The 18,478-nt window shown below is 48.1% G+C and overlaps 1 protein-coding gene across 1 annotated transcript; it reads left to right on the top strand.

The window, feature by feature from the left end:
- The first annotated feature begins 2,592 nt into the window (after positions 1–2,592).
- MINAR1 (membrane integral NOTCH2 associated receptor 1) lies at positions 2,593–18,046 on the top strand. The gene is made up of 4 exons (XM_076347923.1): positions 2,593–2,681; positions 9,466–11,809; positions 13,188–13,442; positions 17,672–18,046. Exons 2-4 carry the CDS (start codon positions 9,512–9,514, stop codon positions 17,867–17,869), a joined length of 2,751 nt encoding a protein of 916 aa, XP_076204038.1. The 5' UTR covers positions 2,593–2,681; positions 9,466–9,511; the 3' UTR covers positions 17,870–18,046.
- Positions 18,047–18,478: the final 432 nt, after the last annotated feature.

Genomic DNA, 18,478 nt, shown 5'->3' with positions numbered 1-18,478 from the left:
GCGAGGGAAGAGGGGGGGTCGCTGCAGACCTGCAGCACCCCAAGCTGCTCAGAGAGGTTTCTCCTGGCCCCAAGGGGGGCCAGCCCTGCTGCCCACAGGCACTATTTCACCCCCCGCTCTTGAGCATCGCCTTCAGCCTGGGACACACCACCCGGCATCTTTTTGTAAAATCAATGTCTTGTGTTTATGAATCTGCACCATGTTTAACTGTTTCAAACCAATTTTTGTAGGTGATTCCTAATTATATGCTACTAGTCACAGCCCACAAAAAGCTAATGAAACCCTTGCCATCAATTAAATGTAATTTCTGCGTGCTGAGGGGGAAGCGAGGAAGGCCAAAGACAAAGTCACCAAACTTTCCTCTGGCTGCAGCCTGGCTTTGGGGCATGGCTTCTCCCAGTTGCCCTCGATTTGAGAGATTTGGGGCTGAGGGAACAACGCTCCGCACGAAATATGCTGCATGCAACGGGGGAGCAAAGGACATGCATTGAAGAGCATCCCTTCCACTGAAGCCTTGAGCTTTTAAGTTGCTGCAAATTCTCACCAGGCTTTTACAAGAGGCAGTTTCATATCACAGCTACAAGTCGGGCCAGCGAGCACACACTAGGACTGCGTGCCAAGGGAGCACTGGTGGATACACAACCATTTCAGCTGCACGGTCCCTTTTCCTCCCAGGAGGAGTTCGGTTGGGGACTTTCTGTCAATCAGGGGATCGTTGCTCAGACGTCCTCTTTCATAATCAGGGAATGCATTATCGATCTCATTATTTTTATTATGCTCCTTAATTTCTAGCTGGACCAGCTTTCGCTGTGGGAGCCAACTCTGGAAACCTATCAGAACCTGGATGAAAACAAGTAAGATCAGCTAGACCTGGACTAGCGGTAAGAAATATTTCCTATTTATTCTCTGGTGTTTGCAATTCTGAAGGGTACAGAGAGCTTTTCTGCCCATTCTGATGACCTGAAGGCATGTTCTATAGGAAGTGGTATAGGGCTGAAATCATCCAGCCATGCAATTTGCAAGTAAATGGCTACTTATAGCGTAAAACAATCTGACAAAAGCGTGGAAAATGGGGCCCAAGGACACTGCCTCTTTCAATGCTGTTAAGTAGTGGTAAGAATAAATGTAGTATAAACACGTTTTTCTTCCATTTGCAAAGATGTATGTTTATCTTCCCCTCTTGTGTTAGCTGCTATGTGCGCTAAGTGTCTTTACAGATATTATATATACACTGAATCACATACAATATTCTTCAAAGTCAGTGCAAGGACTTGCACATCAGTGGGTTTCAGACAAAACCCCCCTCCTGACCCCTTGTTTCTCCCAGGAAAGCAGAGAGGTCTGTTCCCAAGGTTGTCAGAGTAAGTAAAACACATCATACTTTTATGCCAGTTTGTCCACAGTGGTCTGATGGCCATGACGTGTTTGTGCATACGACCCTTTGAATTGGGTCATCTAGGAAAGAAAAGCTGATAGTCCACTTACCAAACAGTACTAATGAGATGAAAAGGCAAGCCTTTGACATCCTACTGCTTTATTCACCCAGCAACACCTCTATTAAAAACTCTCTGCAATATTTTCTGGGCGGCATGGCAAGCCGACCATCAGCAAGGAAAGAAGCAATGCTCTGACATAAGGTAAGCTTTTGCCTGCCCGGACTGGCAGCGAGTGTGCCTTGGTGCTGCACGTGCATCGCAGCACACCCGAGCTGGGGACTCCCACGCTGTGCAGCCTGCGCAGCACCTCGCGCTGGCGTCCCGCACCACCAGACCCCATCCCCGCAAGGGCCATGACCCGCCTGTCTAAGGGGAGGTAGGGTACCATTGGCCTAATGGGGGGGGGTCAGGTACCACGGGCAGCCGTGCAGCACAGGGCCTGTGCATCAATGGCCTTTGCACCCCGAGGGCGGTGGGCGTGCAGGGCTGGGCACTGGGGTGCAACGTCCCAAGTGGCAAGAGGCTCCCTTTCACGCTGGGCATCCCCCTCCCCTGCACGCCTTTGCACCGGGCTTGCGGGCGCACTGTCACCCTCTGCCCGGATTTGGGGTGCGGGGGGAGGAGGAGGGGGGGGAATAGCGGGGCTGACAGTGCGGCAGGAGCCGGGCGCTGCTCCCCACCCCAAGCAGCGCCTGGGGCCGGGGGGGCTCCGGGGCTCGGTGCCGCCGGGACCCCGCGCCGAACCGGCCCCCCCCCCCGCAGCTCGCGAGGCTGCGAGAGCGGCCGAGACTCGCACTAACATGAATAATAATAATAATAATAATAATAATAATAATAATAATAATAACAACGATGATAATTTGAAAAGAGCCGAAGCGCGGATCCCCCGCCTCCCCGCCCCGCACCGTCCCTGCGGGCTGGCGAGCCCCGCCGGCCGCCCGCTGCCGCAGCGCTTGGGGCCGGCCGGGGCAGCCCCCTCCCGCCGCTGCGGGCGCGGGGGGGGCGGCGCAGGGAGGTTCGGCCTGTGCAGCCCCCTCCCTCCCCTACCTCTCCTCCCTCCCTCCTCCCATGCCAACCTGCTGCCGCCTTTGTCAGCGCAGCCCGGCGCTATGGCATCCTGCTGGGGCTTCAGGCTGGGGCTCTTCCTCCTCCTCCTCCTCCTCGCTGGGAAGCGGCTGCTGCTGCAGCGGCAGAGCCAGCCCTGACGGCCGCGCTCCCCGGGCAAGAGGCAGGCGGAGCCCCCAGGTGAGCCCCAGGTGCGGGGAGGGGGGCACGGATGTGCAAAGGGGTGGGCTGGCAGAAAGGGGCGCCGAGGACGGGCGCCCTCCGCTCCCCAGCCCCCAGGGATGCTGTGGGAACCGGGGGTGCCGGGGAGGGGGCTTCAGCACCGGCTCCCCCCCACGCCGGGTTGGGGGCGGGTGGGGTGAGTGCAGGTAAGAGACCCTCGCCCCCCCCCCCCCCCCAGCCCCTGCGGTCCCCGCCGGGCGCCCCAGGGTCCCACCTCTTTGTCAGGCTCCCCGGGAAAGGGGGGACTCAAAAATCTCGAAACTCCATCTGTGACTTTGGCGGCTCCACTTCAGTTCCGCACAGCTGGATCTGCCCGTGAGCCGCTGGAGGGGAGCAAGTGGGTGACCCCCGGCCTGGGCCCCGGGGCCCCCAAACCCGGACAGGGGAGCCTGGAGGGATGGGGAGTGCCAGGGATGGGGACCGGGGAAGCCGGACCCACCTGGGTGAGGAAGCCGGTCTGTGCAGATTCAGGTCCGGGGTGGCAGTGGGGTTGTGATAGGTTTGCCATGCAAAAATCCAGGTTGCCCACAGATGGAATAAATTGCTCACATTTAACTCGATTAGACCTTTTTGTGTCTATCATCTGTCAGCGTTTGCAATGGTGTCTCCTTATGCAAAAATTTTTGGGAAAAACGTGACTTGGATGTGCTCTAATAACGTAGTGAGAGGACAGTATTTGTGTGTGTTTGCATGGGCCAATAGTTGGCAAAGAATAACCAAGAGCATATGATGCAGTAATAATTCAAATAATTTATTGCACAGTTTTAGAATGATTGTTTGCACTTTTCCAGACCATGTAGATACCTTAATCTGGATTGCATAATTGAACAATGCAAATAATCAGCTTAATATTATTGTGTAAGAAAAATCAATGGCAAACCTTGTTTGACTTGAGCCCTGACACAGCCGTGAGCGTACGCTGCCTTTATCCACAAGTTCCCCATTAATTTATGCACTGGGAGGCTTTAAAAACTGCTGAATTCTGGGGAGGGGGGGGGGCTGAAGTGTTGTGCAGAGTCCTTTTACAGCAGAGCCTGCCTCTGTTAAGGAGCTGGGTTTGTAAAGTGTGGTTTTCCAAGGCTTGTTCACACAAGATAAGAGCCAGAAAATAGCAACTTCTTCCAGTGCTAGTCCCCACCGAACCCCCCGGTGAACTGCGGATGAGGTTAGCGGTGGGATGCCCGGGAGGGTGCAACGCGTGTGTCGTTCCTGTGCAGAACAGCAGCGAGCTGCTGGCGAGAGCGGGTGCACAAGCCCTGTGAGCTTCCAGGCTGCAGGCGTTCGTCCCCTTTCGGCTCTGGAGGAGTGAATAAAAATCACACCAGTGAGGCAGGGAGCCAGCGCACATCTCCCACCTGCCCCGGGGACCGGAGCCCACCCCGCTCCCGCACAGCCGAGGGAAAGGTCCGGAGGAGACTGCCTGTGCCGGGCCCTTCGGGAGGACTTTTCTCTTCAATGAAAGGTGGAGAGAAGCGATTGCCATTGCGCGGGCAGGGCTCCAAAGTGCGCTTTTTAGTTTTCTTTTTAATGAGCAGCAGAAGGCAGGGGGAGGAGGAGGAATAAGGTGTGCGGAAACCGGCATTGTCTCCCCGAGCGCCCGCTCCCGTGTGTGTACGCGGTAGGAGCGAGACGGGGCTCGAGATGCCCAGTCGTTTGTCAAAATATTTCTTAGTGTTTTGACAGGGAAATGGATTTGTGAGTATGGGAGAAAACAAAACCTGAATTCCATCTCGATGCGTTACATGTTTTCATGCGAGGTGTGCGTTGCCTGCCTTGTTTTATAGTATCTGGCGCTGGGAAGACAGGCGGAAAGATTTATGAGCTCAAGTTAATAGTAAAACAGCATATTACAGGCTCTATATTAATGTTCTCCCGCACTGAAGTAGCTGGCTCTTTCTGGGGGAATTTATGCGAGGATCGCTCACTCCGTCTGTCGTCGCCGTAATGGTATTATAGGGTGGCCGTGGTTAGTCACCGCGGGGGGAAGCAAAACAAGGATGCTGTTTCCCTCTCGGCAGGCAAATCAAAAGGAGAGGGAAATGATGACTCCAGCAGCCGCATCTGTCTATTAGCTGCACCTGCTGTGGAGATTGGGAAATGGGGAGAGCAAATGTCAGAGGCACAAAGAACAGGGAAGGAAATGAAGGAGGAAATAACAGAGGAAGATAATATGTGGTCTGTCTGCCAGTGGCCACGATTCAGGCTCGTGCAAGGCATCTTGCCACCCTGCAGCTGCTCAGGGAAGCCTAGTGGTGGGACTTTCTCGTGAATCTCGTGCTGGGATTTATCTGCCCCAACGTGCGCTGCCCTTAGCCCATGCAGTGGGGCAGGGTTTGGGCTGAAGGTGGCACGGGGGAAAGCGGCCAGGGCAACTGGAGAGCAGTACTTATTTCATGAACTCCTGTGGATGGTGAATTTATAGGGTAGTCAGGAGGTGAGGGGAACCCCCCGCCCAGTGCTGATTTGGGAGGTGGCGAGGAGGGAAAGTGCGTTCTGACTTTTCTGCGGGGAAGCAAGCTGCATGAAAGAGTACGCAGGTTCCCCTGGTCTGGAGGACCACAGGGGAGAGGTCTTACGGAGGACTGATTCCTAAAGCCACCAGAAGACAGAACAGTATATTCCCTTTGTGCAGCAGAAAGCACCACTAGGGAGGGAGGTTGCAATCGTAATACTCTTCTCCAGAGGCTGAGATAGCGGGTTAATGGTAAGATGAGAGCTCAGTTCATTGCTCTTGGTGCAGGGCAAGAAGGCATTGATTTGTGGTAAGCCTGGAGCTCATCTGCGTGCAAGGAGAGTCAGACCCCATCGACTAGCCGTGCAATATGATGCTGTACAAGTCCATGCTGGGATATAATTTTGCTATTAGAGCAGCAAATGTCGAATCTTAGGAAGCCGAGTCAAAGCGACCCTCCCAGTGTTAATATAACAAAATCATTAAAGATGAAATGTTAAGTGGCTCCTTTGGTCAGAGACTGTCTTGCTGAAGATAAATAAGCTAGATCCTGTCCCTGTGTCTGGTTAGCTCCATGTCCCTGGACACCAAAGTCAGTCTGGGGGTGGTTTGGAGGGTGCGTGTGGCTGCTGGTAGTGAAGGCATGAGGACGTTGGTGGAATTGAGGCCATCCGAGGAGGCCCCAGGCTGCTGCTCTTGCTGTGGGTGCTTTCATTCACTTTGCTGCTTTTGACTGATTCATGACCCTGTACCCTCTCTAAAAGGTCTTCCTGTGCTTGTTTCAGAGCTTTGCATTTATGTGCCACGTCCAGGTCTATTCTGGTCCTGCTTTGAGAGCTAATGAATGAACATGGACGTAACAGCTGAGACGGCGGTGCATGGCCAAGTGCTTGGCACCTGGGATGTGGCAGCTCCCAGGGTGACTTGCCAAGAGGTGCCCGTCTCCGTCGCAGGCTGTTAGGAGGCTTGACAAGAGACGGGGAGCTTAACGTGCCACTAAAAACCTTGACACTGGGTTTTTACATCCCTGATCCAGGAAACAAGATTTCAAGGCCCTTTTGTATTATCCTTATGAGGTAATACATTCTATTCCCCACAGCCTGAATCTGTTGCATGCTCCACTAGCAGTGTTTCTGATGCTCTGGTACAAGGGAGCACCTATTTCCATGACCACGCTGAAGCCCAAAGGTACCTTTCGCACCTAAGTGCTCTCACAGCAGAAAGCTGTTTGTGAACAGCCAAGGGGTGAAGAGGAAATTATTCCAACTCCTAGCTAGCTTGCTTTTCCTCAAGGCCTACATCTGATTTTGCAACCTGGCTTTTCAATTCCCACTTCCCGTAGCTGAGCCTCACTCAGTTGAGCGAATTGGCCGAGTTCCCACCTCAGCAGGCTCAGCTCTCTCCTGGTCGCCCTCGTCTTAAAGCCTCTGCCAGCTCCCTGTCCCCTCACTGCTTTACAGCTGATGGCCACCTCCCAGGCTTGGGTCTGGGAGCACAGGCTCCCAGACTGAGCTAAATCAGGTCTAGCAGAGCTCCTCCACTTGGGATCCGTGCTTCAGTGCTGCTGCCTTACTGCTTGGGTATGGATTGGAGTCCCCAAACCAAGGCTCCTTGTCGGTGCTAAATAAAAGCAATGTGAGATTTGGGGGTATGCAGGGCTTCCACTGAACTCACTGAGCTTGCAGCACTCAGTACCTTTGAAAATCAGGCTGCACCTAAGTTTTACTAGATTCATAGGGTTTAGAAACCTGAATTGAAGTTAAAACCTCTGATGGGAGGGGCACGCTGAGAATGGCTTGGTACAAAACAAAAAATTTCAAGAAACTGTACCTAGGATATCCTCACTGAGACGAGAGAGTAAAGACAGAAATGTAGGGAACAAAATGGGTTGACAGTTTTGAGAAATGTATTACTGCAAACTGGCTACTTATGTGTTTTAGCAGGAGTGTGAGTGGGGAGAAAGCAGGGCGCTGGCAGGCCGGTGCAGACAGCGTAGAGTGTATATCAGGCTGTGAAAACGCATATCCAGGTGAGGGTTTTGCAAGAAGCTGTGAAGTTACAAATGGGAGGAGATAGTTGCTTTTGCTGGTATTCAGCCCGGAGGTGACAGAAAGATTTCCACTCTTGCCCCAAATGGCAGATTTATAACGTGCAGAGAATTGACTTGCAGTGCCAGTCCCCTGGCAGCTGGGAAAGTCTCGGAGCCCCCCATGTGAAGTTTACTCTGGGAGTGCTTGGTGGCTTTGGTGGCAGGTAGAACGGCTTGGCCCTAGCTTGGGAGCTTCTTTGTCTAATGGTGACATGTCAGAGAAATACAAAGGCAGGCTGTTAAAAAGGGTGTGCCTCCAAGCACACGCTGTTGATAAAGAGAAAGGGGATACAGGCATCCTCCTCCAGCTGTCAGCATTACTTTCTGGAGCAGAGCACCGAGCAATAGAACATTTTTGCTCTTTTGTCAGTTAGCAGAAGAGTTGTGCTGCTATGCATAATACAGGAGCTTTAAAAGCAAACATGCATGCAGTGGAGGTGTTGGAAAATCCCTGTAGCCATTGGTTTCTGAGAGTAGTGTTTACAATCACAGAAATACATTCACGTTGCTGCTGCTCAACCTCTGATCGTACGCAGTAGAAAGATGCTCCTTAAATGAACAGCCAAGTCCGTATGGAGACCTGTTTCATATTCTTATGGGCAGCCCGGTGGTTTTCTTTTTTCCCTCTGGAAGATGCTACTGTGGTGTTTGCTACGAAAGCTGATGTATGCTGGCTTCTGACACTGATAGCGATCGCCAGTGTGTAATGTCAGGGCAAGGTGAAAGGCTACAAGAGAAGGAACAGGAGCCCCCTATTCCTGGAGTGGTGCTCAGGACCCCTGAGGTTTTTGGCTGGGAGGTGACTTTTTAAATGAGTAATAAGAAACCTTGCGAGCCTGAGTTTTGTGCTTTGCCATGTGGGTGGATATTCTGCACTTGATGCAGATGGAGAGGCTGGTTCCAGGGGTCATCTAAGGGTGGGAGTGAATGGGGGAAGATACAATGCCTTTTTGGGGAAGGGAAAATATTTTTGTCACTCCTATCAGCAAGAATAACAAAGACAAAGTGACCAAACGTAGGAATTGGCAGACCGCATCATCCCGTGCTCTGTCTCTCCTAGTAGCCAACTGCAGAGACACCGACGAGGATATTCACAGTAGGCAGATGAAAAATAATCTGCCCCCCATCAACACCCTTTCCTAATCCGTAATAGCTAGAGGTTGGTTTCAACTCTGAAAGCACAGGGGTTTATATCGTTCCCAAGATGTTTGCTAGCATTAGCTGTGCTTGTTCGAGCTATTCTTGTTATCCACATGAATGTGCAGCCTTCGCTCTCCACCTCTGCCCTATCATTTCGGGCTGGTGAATGGAGCTGCACTCCCCGGGTTTCTCTGGGAGCACATCACTGAAGAGGATGTTCTCTGTCCTTGATATTTCTCAGTCTTCAAATACACCCTGATTGGCAGCCAGCCCTCTAGCATCTGCTGGATTGGTTTCAAGATTCAGTGGGATTTTTTTTTTTTGTTTAACTCTTTCTGCTCTTTTCTAAATATTGCACTTTACAGCTGAAATGGGGATCTCACAGATTTTTCGCATGGAACCAGGCAGCTTTTCCATTCCTGAACCATAAACTTAGGAAAAGGTATTTCTGGAAGAAGTGTCATGATATCCAGAGGAGATAATTCAGAGAAGAGGACAAAATAATGTTTTAAAATAAGCAAGATGGTAATTATGTGCTCAGATAACTTCTAAAAACACGTCAGAAGTTTATTCTCAGGAAATCTTCCTCAGAGCCATTTGCAGTCAGATACGAAAACAGCTGGGGTTGTCATGGTGTAGTAGATCATCTCTGGTTAGGCTAGGGCTAGAATTATTGCCAAACAATTTGACGTGTCTGTACTTTCAACCTCTCACAAGTTGGTAAGAAATTCTGTGAAAGCCCTGTAGCAAGCAGGCTGTGATTGTATATCTGCCATTAGTTCAGCCCCTTCAGAGCTTCTGCTGTTTATTCCTTGCTCGCTTTAGTAGACACTGACATAAATGAGCCTCCTTGGATGAAATCCTGATTCCATTTACGTATTGATTTCATCGATGCTAAGATCACAGCCTGGAGTTCAGAAACATGAGGATGGGTTATACAAGCAAGCCCTTGACTGCATGGCCAGGGAGTCAGGTCCCATCTGTGGCTGAATTACAAGGTCCTGAATATTATCAGGGGGTGACTTACAGTCTTTTTTGTTTGCTGTTGTGTGTTGCTGTAGAAGTGGAACACAGTTTCCAGGCTAAACAACAAAATACGCTTAAGCCATGGAGTCCAACCAGGAATCCTCGCTCTTCCTGGTGAAGATTTTGGAGGAGCTGGACACGAAGCAGAATACCGTTTCTTACCAGGACCTCTGCAAGTCCCTGTGTGCGAGGTTTGATTTATCCCAGTTGGCCAAGCTCAGAAGCGTGCTGTTTTACACCGCTTGCCTGGATCCTAATTTCCCAGCGACTTTGTTCAAAGACAAAATGAGATGCACTGTAAACAATCAGCAATCAAAGAAAATCATGGTTGCAGCAGATATAGTAACAATATTCAACCTCATACAAATGAATGGGGGAGTGGCCAAGGAGAAACTTCCAGTTGCAAAGCAGAAAGTGAAGAAGAAAGAGTCCTTCGAGTCCTGTAGATCTGACACGGAAATCTGCAATATGGCAGACTGCGTGCCCAACTGTGAGCTGAACGACCAGGAGTTTAACCGGGGCTTTCCAGTCAGAAGGTCTTCAAAATGCAGAAAGATGGACTGCAAAGACTGTCAGCAGTTTGTTCCCTCGTCAGAACCCAACTTTTTACTCGGCGTTAATAAGGAGATGAAGGGCCGGGCTGCCTCTCTGGACAGGCTGCAGGCGCTGGCGTCCTACTCCATCGCCACGTCTCCACCATGCGAGATGCAGAGTACATACTTCCCCATGAACATTGAAAATGAATCTATTTCAGACCAGGACTCCTTGCCTATAAGTGCAGGCATAAAAGAAACCTTCATTTCAAACGACGAGCCATTTGTGATGCAGTCGTGTGTCCAGAAAAGAAATATATTCAAAGAAGATTTTCATAATCTGATTACAATATCTCCCAACTTAATACCGTCCAACAAAAAGCCAGAAGATGGACACAGGGAGCCTCAGAACAGGAAAGAAAGCTCTAAGCAGGCTTTCTTCAACCACAGCTTTGAAATGCCGTACAGCAGCCAGTACCTGAATCCAGTTTATTCTCCTATACCAGACAAAAGGCGAGTGAAGCATGAAAGTTTAGATGATCTTCAAGCTTCAACGTATTTTGGCCCAACTACTATTCTCGGGCCTCAGGACACCAAGAAGTGGACTGGAAAGCCAACCAAGCAAACTGCCTGGCCAGCTAAAAGCTGGAGTTTAAATACTGAGGAGGTACCTGACTTTGAACGATCATTTTTTAATAGGAAGCAGTCTGAAGAGAAGCTGCGATACCAGAGTTCGAACAACCCATCTCCAAACTTTCCTTCAGCTGACAGGCATCAGTCCTACCTAAACGCGAAGGATCAGCAACCAATTATGCAGGCAAACTACGCTGTGAAACCAAATGGGCATAAACCCAAGGAAATTCCTTCCATTCTAGATGTGGAGAAACACGAGCCAGTCAAAAAGTTTAAGGATAAAAGCATTAATTGTACTTCTGTTCAGATCTTAAGCATTGACAGGACCACGAGTGTTGGGACACAAACAGAGCAGCAAGTTCTGGACCACAAGAAATGCAAGGATTTGTGTGCGGCGGGCCAAGCCAAGTATGGAGAGCGGCACTCTCTTAAGCAGTCGGATGATGACTCTGAAATCGTGAGCGATGACATCAGTGACATTTTCCGCTTTTTGGATGACATGAGTATCAGCGGGTCGACGGGAGTGATGCAGTCTTCGTGCTACAACAGCACCGGTTCCTTGTCTCAGGTGCATAAATCAGACTGTGAGAGCTCACCTGAGCACAACTTGACTAAAATCCCCAACGGGAGTGCCTGTAACAAATTGGATAAAGTGGTCCGGGCAGACATCAGCAACGCAGATGATGAACTGAAAACGAGTGTCTGCAAATTAGTTTTGAGGATTGGCGAAATAGAGAAGAAACTGGAATCTCTCTCAGGTGTCCGAGAAGAAATCTCCCAAGTCCTGGGAAAATTGAGCAAGTTAGATCAAAAAATTCAGCAACCAGAGAAGGTCAGCGTACAAATAGATCTCAATTCTTTGACAAGTGAGGCCGCATCAGATGAGAGTAACTCCCCGCAGATATTTCAGTGCCACAATACTCCTCATGGAGGCAAACTAGAGAATAATCCAGAATGGTGCTGTTCAGACGCCAGTGGAAGTAATAGTGAGAGTCTTCGAGTAAAAGCCTTAAAAAAGAGTTTGTTTACTAGGAGGTCATCAAGATCATTAACAGAGGAAAACAGTGCAACTGAATCCAAAATAGCAAGTATTTCAAACTCTCCCCGAGACTGGAGAGCTATTACTTACACCAACCAAGTTGGCATTACGGAAGAGGAGATGAAAGAGAGAGATGGAGGAGAAAATAAGGACTGGCACAGGAAATCTAAAGAGGTAATTTCAACTTTAACTCACATAATAAACACTTAAAAATAATCTAGTTATGAATGTCTTCCGTAGTCATCACAAGCCTCAGGGTATGACAATACTTTGCCCTGCCATATATGCCTGTCTTTATTGTTATCATAATTGAGTAATTTTGAACCTATATGTTCTTGCTTGGCAGCTGCAATATGGTCAAGTTGTTCCTTAGAAGCACTTTGCTTTTTTGAGAAGGGAGGGGGGGTAATGTGGGTGAGATCTTCGGAAGATGATGGTATTCTTCATCATCAGTGGCGATATAAGGAAGCCGGGTAATTAATTTGGTGAAAAGGGCGTGAGGAAAATTGAAATTCTCTAGTGGTTGTTTTAGAAGGGATATTTTGAAATTGCATTGTGACAGCTTTTATCAGAGAAGTATGTGCATATTTAAAAGGCAACCAAATAGATTCATGGATTCAAATCCCTCAAGAAAAGAATCCTTGTACGTGTACCGTGAAATGCAAACTGTAGTTATGTTCTCTATATCTGGCTTTCACGGTCATTTACATGAGTCTTAAACCTCCCGCTGAGGAAATGCAGCATAGCTGTGGTCTTGTTTTGGTCACTCAGAAAAACTCTGCCCATCTCTCCCAACAGCTGCCCACTGCCATCTTCACAGACTGCACAGCTATCGTGGCCGTCCTTGTGCTGGGCTCTGGTTGCTGCTCAGTTGAAACTGTGCATGGCGTGGGCATTTGTTTCTGCTTCATGGATGGTGGAGAGGGTTGGGGGTCCTTAGCATGGGTCATTAGCAGGTTGCAGAAGGGGAAGACGGTTAACCTTAGTAAGCCCAGACCTTGGCTTTTCTGTACATTGATCTGCCCAGGATGAAATGCTGGCTTTGAAGGTCCTTTCCTCACTCCTGCAGTAGACCGTGACTGACACTGGATTGGTACTGTGGATGGTGCGGTGTTAAGGGGGTGCTACCTGGGGGCTTCCCATGAGACTTCCTCATGTTAAGATTTGATCTGGAAACAGAAATCTGGAAGCCTACATGGGGCTCTTCGCTTTTCCAGATCAGCTAGGCTTTTTTGGATGTCAGGGCCATTTTCAGAATAGCTTTGTAACCTGTAAACAGTACAAAACCTAAATTTCCTCTGTTGAATCAGCTTTGTGTTCATGTTGTGGTGAACAAGGAGTTGTGTCTGTAAAACACCTCTTTGGTCTGGCTGTGAGAAGAGGGTTGGCAAATGGATTAAGGCCATCCAAAACCTTTGTCCTAGCTGGTACTTTTCTTACCATGGCTTAAGCAATATCGTATGGTGAGTCTGAAAGGAATATCTCTGTCCTCTGTGTTTAACCCCCTCATAGTCTTGTTTCTTCTCTCAAATTCTTTTGAACCCTATTGCAGGCAGACAGGCAATATGAAATCCCACAGCCACATAGACTCTCTAAGCAACCAAAAGATGCTTTCTTGATTGAACAAGTCTTTAGTCCTCATCCCTACCCTGCATCACTCAAGTCACACATGAAAAGCAACCCGCTCTACACAGACATGAGGTTGACAGAGCTGGCTGAAGTGAAACGCGCCCAGCCGTCATGGACCATAGAGGAATACACGAGGAATTCGGGGGATAAAGGCAAGATTGCAGCATTGGATCTACAAGTGAGTCCCATTTGTTTAATTTGAATGGCTTGATTGCGAATGGATGTTGCCAGAATATGCATTTAAGAAGGGATTTGGATAGCTCAGGAAGGGGAGCTAGGCAGTGTTGAGCCTCTAATCTTCCTGATCCCTCTCCATCCTGGCCAGGGACAAAGAAAAATGTGGATGTTTGATTGCTGAATGGTGATCCTTGACAGGTTGGTGCTCCCAAGCTTATTCTGCAGTGGAGAGGTCTCTGCTAAGCCATCGTGGTGTTAGTAGCTCTAAAGAAGAGTTTAGGGGTAAAGGGATGCAGAGATGAACCGGTCCCTGACTGCAGCAAGGCAGAGTGGTGCAGAAGCTGGCATTGCTGCTTTTTCTTCTATTCTCGTTCTGTCTGAATTGTTCACAGAGAATTTAAGCGTTAGGGCTTTTTCCATTTTGCTAGGAACATGAGACACAAAATACTTGTAGAAGACGCTCAATACCGTGACTGTTTTTGAAACACATCACCGTTGCAGCTTTGAAATGGCCGTTGGAAACCAGAGTCATGTGAAGAGCAGATCAGCTAATGGTCTGTCTCGTTTGCATTTTAGTTCAGCTTGGAAGTGTACAGGCTCTTCTGCAACAGGCAGAGCAGAGCAAGTTACTGGGAGACAAATCCAAATTTTGGATTTAAATTTTCTCAAAATGTGGTGTATTTGAAATCACAGTCCTGATATATAATGGGCTGCCCAGACCCAGGACTGAGTGCCCACGTTGGATACCCTGTCTAGCCTGATAAATACAAGACACCTTCTAGGAAGGAAGATACCTGAGCACAGGTTTAAAGAGGAAAGATGAAGAATGCCATCCAAAATGTGTAAAGACCAAACAAATGTTGCCGTATTTGGTCATGAAACACAAAATGCATCACATAATGAAATCCATACTAATGCACAGATCACTGTGTATCGTTCATATGCATTTATACAGCAGCATGCAGAGCCAGTGGGGGGAATGGTGCTGACCTCAGGCATTTCGGGCTCCTTGCACGTGCGTGCATGCCCCGGAGCAGAGCAAGCTGCCTCAGCTAGCTACAGGCTTGGCAGCAGTTGGGGTACACTGACCTACAGCTCGGGGCTTATCAGCGTCACGCTACATGGCTCTGTGATCAGCGGTCTGTGCGGTGCAGCCATACTCAAGCAGGGAGCCTGCTTGTCTCCAAAGCTTGTCTGCCGGGGAGCGTGGCATGCAAGAGCCTGAGACTTGCGGCTCCACATCAGCTCTCGATGGCTCAGTGCTGAGGTACCTAACCCAGCTCCAAACCCATCAGATTAAGACCTAGTAGAGCATCAGGATCCTGCGAGAAAGACTTGCATAGCCCAAGGAGTACTTCCATGCCTCAGGACCCCGCGTTAGCTGGTTTGGAACTAAAACCATCACCTACACAGTGTTGTAGTGCAACTCCCACGAGCGTTTGTGCAGGAATTTGTGCGCAACAAATTCACCTCCTGGCTCGGCTCATTCAAACTTCCCTATCCTCACCAGCCCCTGCTCCTTGCTGTGGCTAAAGTGCACTTGGAGAGATACCAGGTAGCACAGGGGCCAGGCTGCATCTTGCCTCAGCTGCCTGCTGCTTTTTGGGACTTAAAAAGCATTAGAGGGCTTACTAAATTCCTAATCCTGGCATTGCAGACTGTATGCTAGAGTAGGGATAGGCTGAAAGAAGTTCCTCTGCAGCAGGCGGTCGCAAAGCATCCCTTACCTGCTGCGCGGAGGCAACAAGGGAGGTGGTATTTGGAAGCAAGGCTCCCCTGGGAGAAGTGTTCTCCATCTGCTCCTCGTAAGGCCGTTTTGTTCCCTGTAAGCAGCTCTGCGCGACTGTGAGCAAACCAGAGAAATCAGCTTATTGCCGTCATTTATCTTTAGGATAAAGGTGATAAAACTTTACTGGTTTGATTCTCTCCCTCCAAAAGGACTGTCAGAATTGCATCTACTCCGCAAAGCCCATGTCTAGACTTTATAATAGAGCTTACTGACAAACTTAAAAAATAGACACAGGCTGATGAGTGGTTTTTTTTCCCAGTGATTAAGTTTATTAGAACTGAAAGTAAATACATTATGCTTTAATGAACATTCCTACATCTGGCAATGAAATGGGAAAGGAAGCTGATTAACAGTAATGGGCCTTTTTAATAATGCATCTTCCTTCTGAAGTAGTTAAAAGGTCAATACCACGGCAGAGAAGTCCAAAACTGTAATTTCCTTGCGGCATAGCATGGCTGCCTTTGGGGTTTTTCTACCTCTGTTTATTTAAAATTTCTCCTGGCACTTGAAAAGTCTGCTGGGTTTTCCTTTAAAAAAGACATTGCAAAACGAGTCAGGCCAAAGTTTGTCCCAGGTGTGGGGTCTGTGTGAGATCTCATTGCCTTGCTCTGTGTATGATGATCCACTGGGACGAAATGTTGTCAGGCCATTTTCTGATGCCTTTAGAGATGAGGTTGCTGATTTTTTTTCGGAAGGCTGGAATAGGTCATTCAGAGCCCGAATGGTACAATCTCAGGCTCGGCTGACGGTCTCTGTTTCAGCCTACTAGCGCTATCATAGAGATCTCGATTAAATGATCATAAAACCGTTGCTCAATTTTAATTGTTTATTTCTGGGGTAGCTATAAAATCACTTCTTGTAGTAGTTCTGTACACAAAGCAAACACTGCTTTCAGGCAAAGCAAGGTTTCAGCCAGTAGCTCGTGGCCACAAAATCTGAATTAGCCAATTAAAGGCTTACCCAAATCCCTCTCAAGTCAGCTGGAGTTTCTTTGTGCGGAGTCCAATGAGCTTTGGATCAGGTCCATTACGAGCACAGACACGGTGTGTGTTAGGGTATTCTCACTGGAACATTTTTCTGTGCAATCTTTTTCATTTTTTTAAAGAAATGGCCTTTTGGAGCCCCAGACACAGGAGACAGCTTCAAAGAAAAGCTGTCATTTTTCAAAATGTTCTTTCTGCTTTATTCCTTTCTGCTGGTAAGTGCAATATAGTGTCTAGTGTTTGGGTTTCCCCCATTTTAACCCCATTTTCCCTAACAGAAAGGATGAAGAGAAAAAAACAGGCAAGGTGGAAATGCAAAGCTTGAAGAGCTCAAATTCTAAGGAAGAAAAAACTAAAAGATAAAAAAAAAACACCCAAAAAACGTTCAGATGGAGACACTGAGAAAAGTTCCCCAGGTTGCCTTTGATTTTCTGACCAATTCAGATTTCCTTCACTTTCTTTTTTCTTTTCTTTCTTTTTTTTTTGTTTTTTGTTACCTGTGTGGAATGGGAGGGCAAAGTCTTTAATTTCTTAAGCACACTCTTAAAATCACCTCCAACCCAGAGAGACTCAGACTTTGGCAATGAGCAGAGTACTGCCTCCTGTGGAAATACAGATTGTGCCATTGGGGTTAAATGACCTCATCTGTGGAGATGGTCCACAGTAATGTGTGGTACCAAATCATATGCCGGGTGTCCAGTTCCCCTTCTCCTCCTGCCCCTGCAACTGAGACAGCATCATGCATCCAGGTGATTTTCAGAAGATGGAGCTGGAAGGAGAGCTCGAAGCTGAGCATCACTCTGTCCTGGATGATTGCATGGAAACCCAACTAGACCCCCCCCCCCCGCGGGGTGTTCAGCACCTGCTGCCTGCGGTTGTGTATTCCCATGCTGAAACGAAGGGCTGGTGTCCCCAGGCGTTGCCATTCCGGAGGGGGTCTGCAAATTGCCCATCCAGAGGGACTGGGTGCCGGATGGGGCTGGGCAATCGCACCCTGCAAGCAAGTTATGGTAGCAAAATTAGGGTTAGCTTTGTAAAATGTAGTGCATGAGGAGTATACGTTAAGAACCCTTCCCATCAGCTAGGCTTTAATAATTTAAAAAGCAGTAACAGACCGGTAGTTGCTGACATCTCTGCTGTCTAGCAGATTAAAGAGATTTTATTTAAATGCCATCCAAGATGACGAAGTTTCCGGCAAATCAGAGGTACGTGAGGGATTTTGCAGCAGAATTATACTGTTGCAGGAGTTTATTTTTTGCAGTATTTTGTTGCCACTTTCGTCAGCCTTATGGAACCGGGACCAGGAGTCGAAGGGATGTGAGAAGCGGCAATAACCCACTTTATCCTGACAGCAGACCCAGATACGGTTGGGAAGCCTTCAGGCACATCTGCTTTATTTATTTATTTTATTAATGACAGACCCCAGACAATTAACAACTGTTTCCTTTTAATTTTTAGACTCAAGAATCTTTAAATCCAAACAACTTGGAATACTGGATGGAAGACATTTATACTCCTGGCTATGATTCCTTATTAAAACGCAAAGAAGCCGAGTTCAGAAGAGCAAAGGTTTGCAAGATAGCTGCCCTGATAGCAGCGGCAGCTTGTACGGTTATTCTGGTCATTGTAGTTCCCATTTGTACAATGAAATCCTGAACCTGCGGACAGACCCGTGACTCCCAGCCGCGTGTATCTCAGATAGCTCACGCTGTTTCAAACGTCTGATGGCAAAACTGTAAGGAATTTGCTGAGGAAGAATGTTCTGAGGATATCCTGATGGAGAGTGCTGTAAACGTAGGCAGAACACAAGACAACTAGAGAAACATTTTTTTTTTTTTTGAAAAGTATTATTTTAAATAACAGACTGTGTGGCGGAGTTAATGGGAACTCGGTTCAATTTTTATGCATTTTTAAAAGTGCAATATTTTTTTTTTCCTAAAGGAACAATATAATGTTTTACAGAATCAGAGACTGATGAGAATCCAGGCAAAAGAGGAGGGTTGTCTGAGCTATGTTGCATTTAACGGAGGTATGGGTACGTGGAGGGTGCACTGTATAGAAGGGGATGTTCTATATGCATTACATCAGGGAGCTAGGAAAGTCTTAAAGCTCTCTACAATGTCGAAAACTCTGAATGTATTGTATTTATTTTATAGTATTTATGTATTTCATGATCATTTGATTGAAAGCAGACTGTGTAGCCATGAACAGAGTTCATTCCTGTGTTCAGATTAAAAAGGGCTCTTTGTATTTGGTCTTGCCCTA

This window comes from Aptenodytes patagonicus, chromosome 10, assembly GCF_965638725.1.
Source record: "Aptenodytes patagonicus chromosome 10, bAptPat1.pri.cur, whole genome shotgun sequence".
NCBI lineage: Eukaryota > Metazoa > Chordata > Aves > Sphenisciformes > Spheniscidae > Aptenodytes > Aptenodytes patagonicus.
Note: the sequence above shows the minus strand (reverse complement) of the source record. Positions and strands in the feature narration are given on the sequence as shown.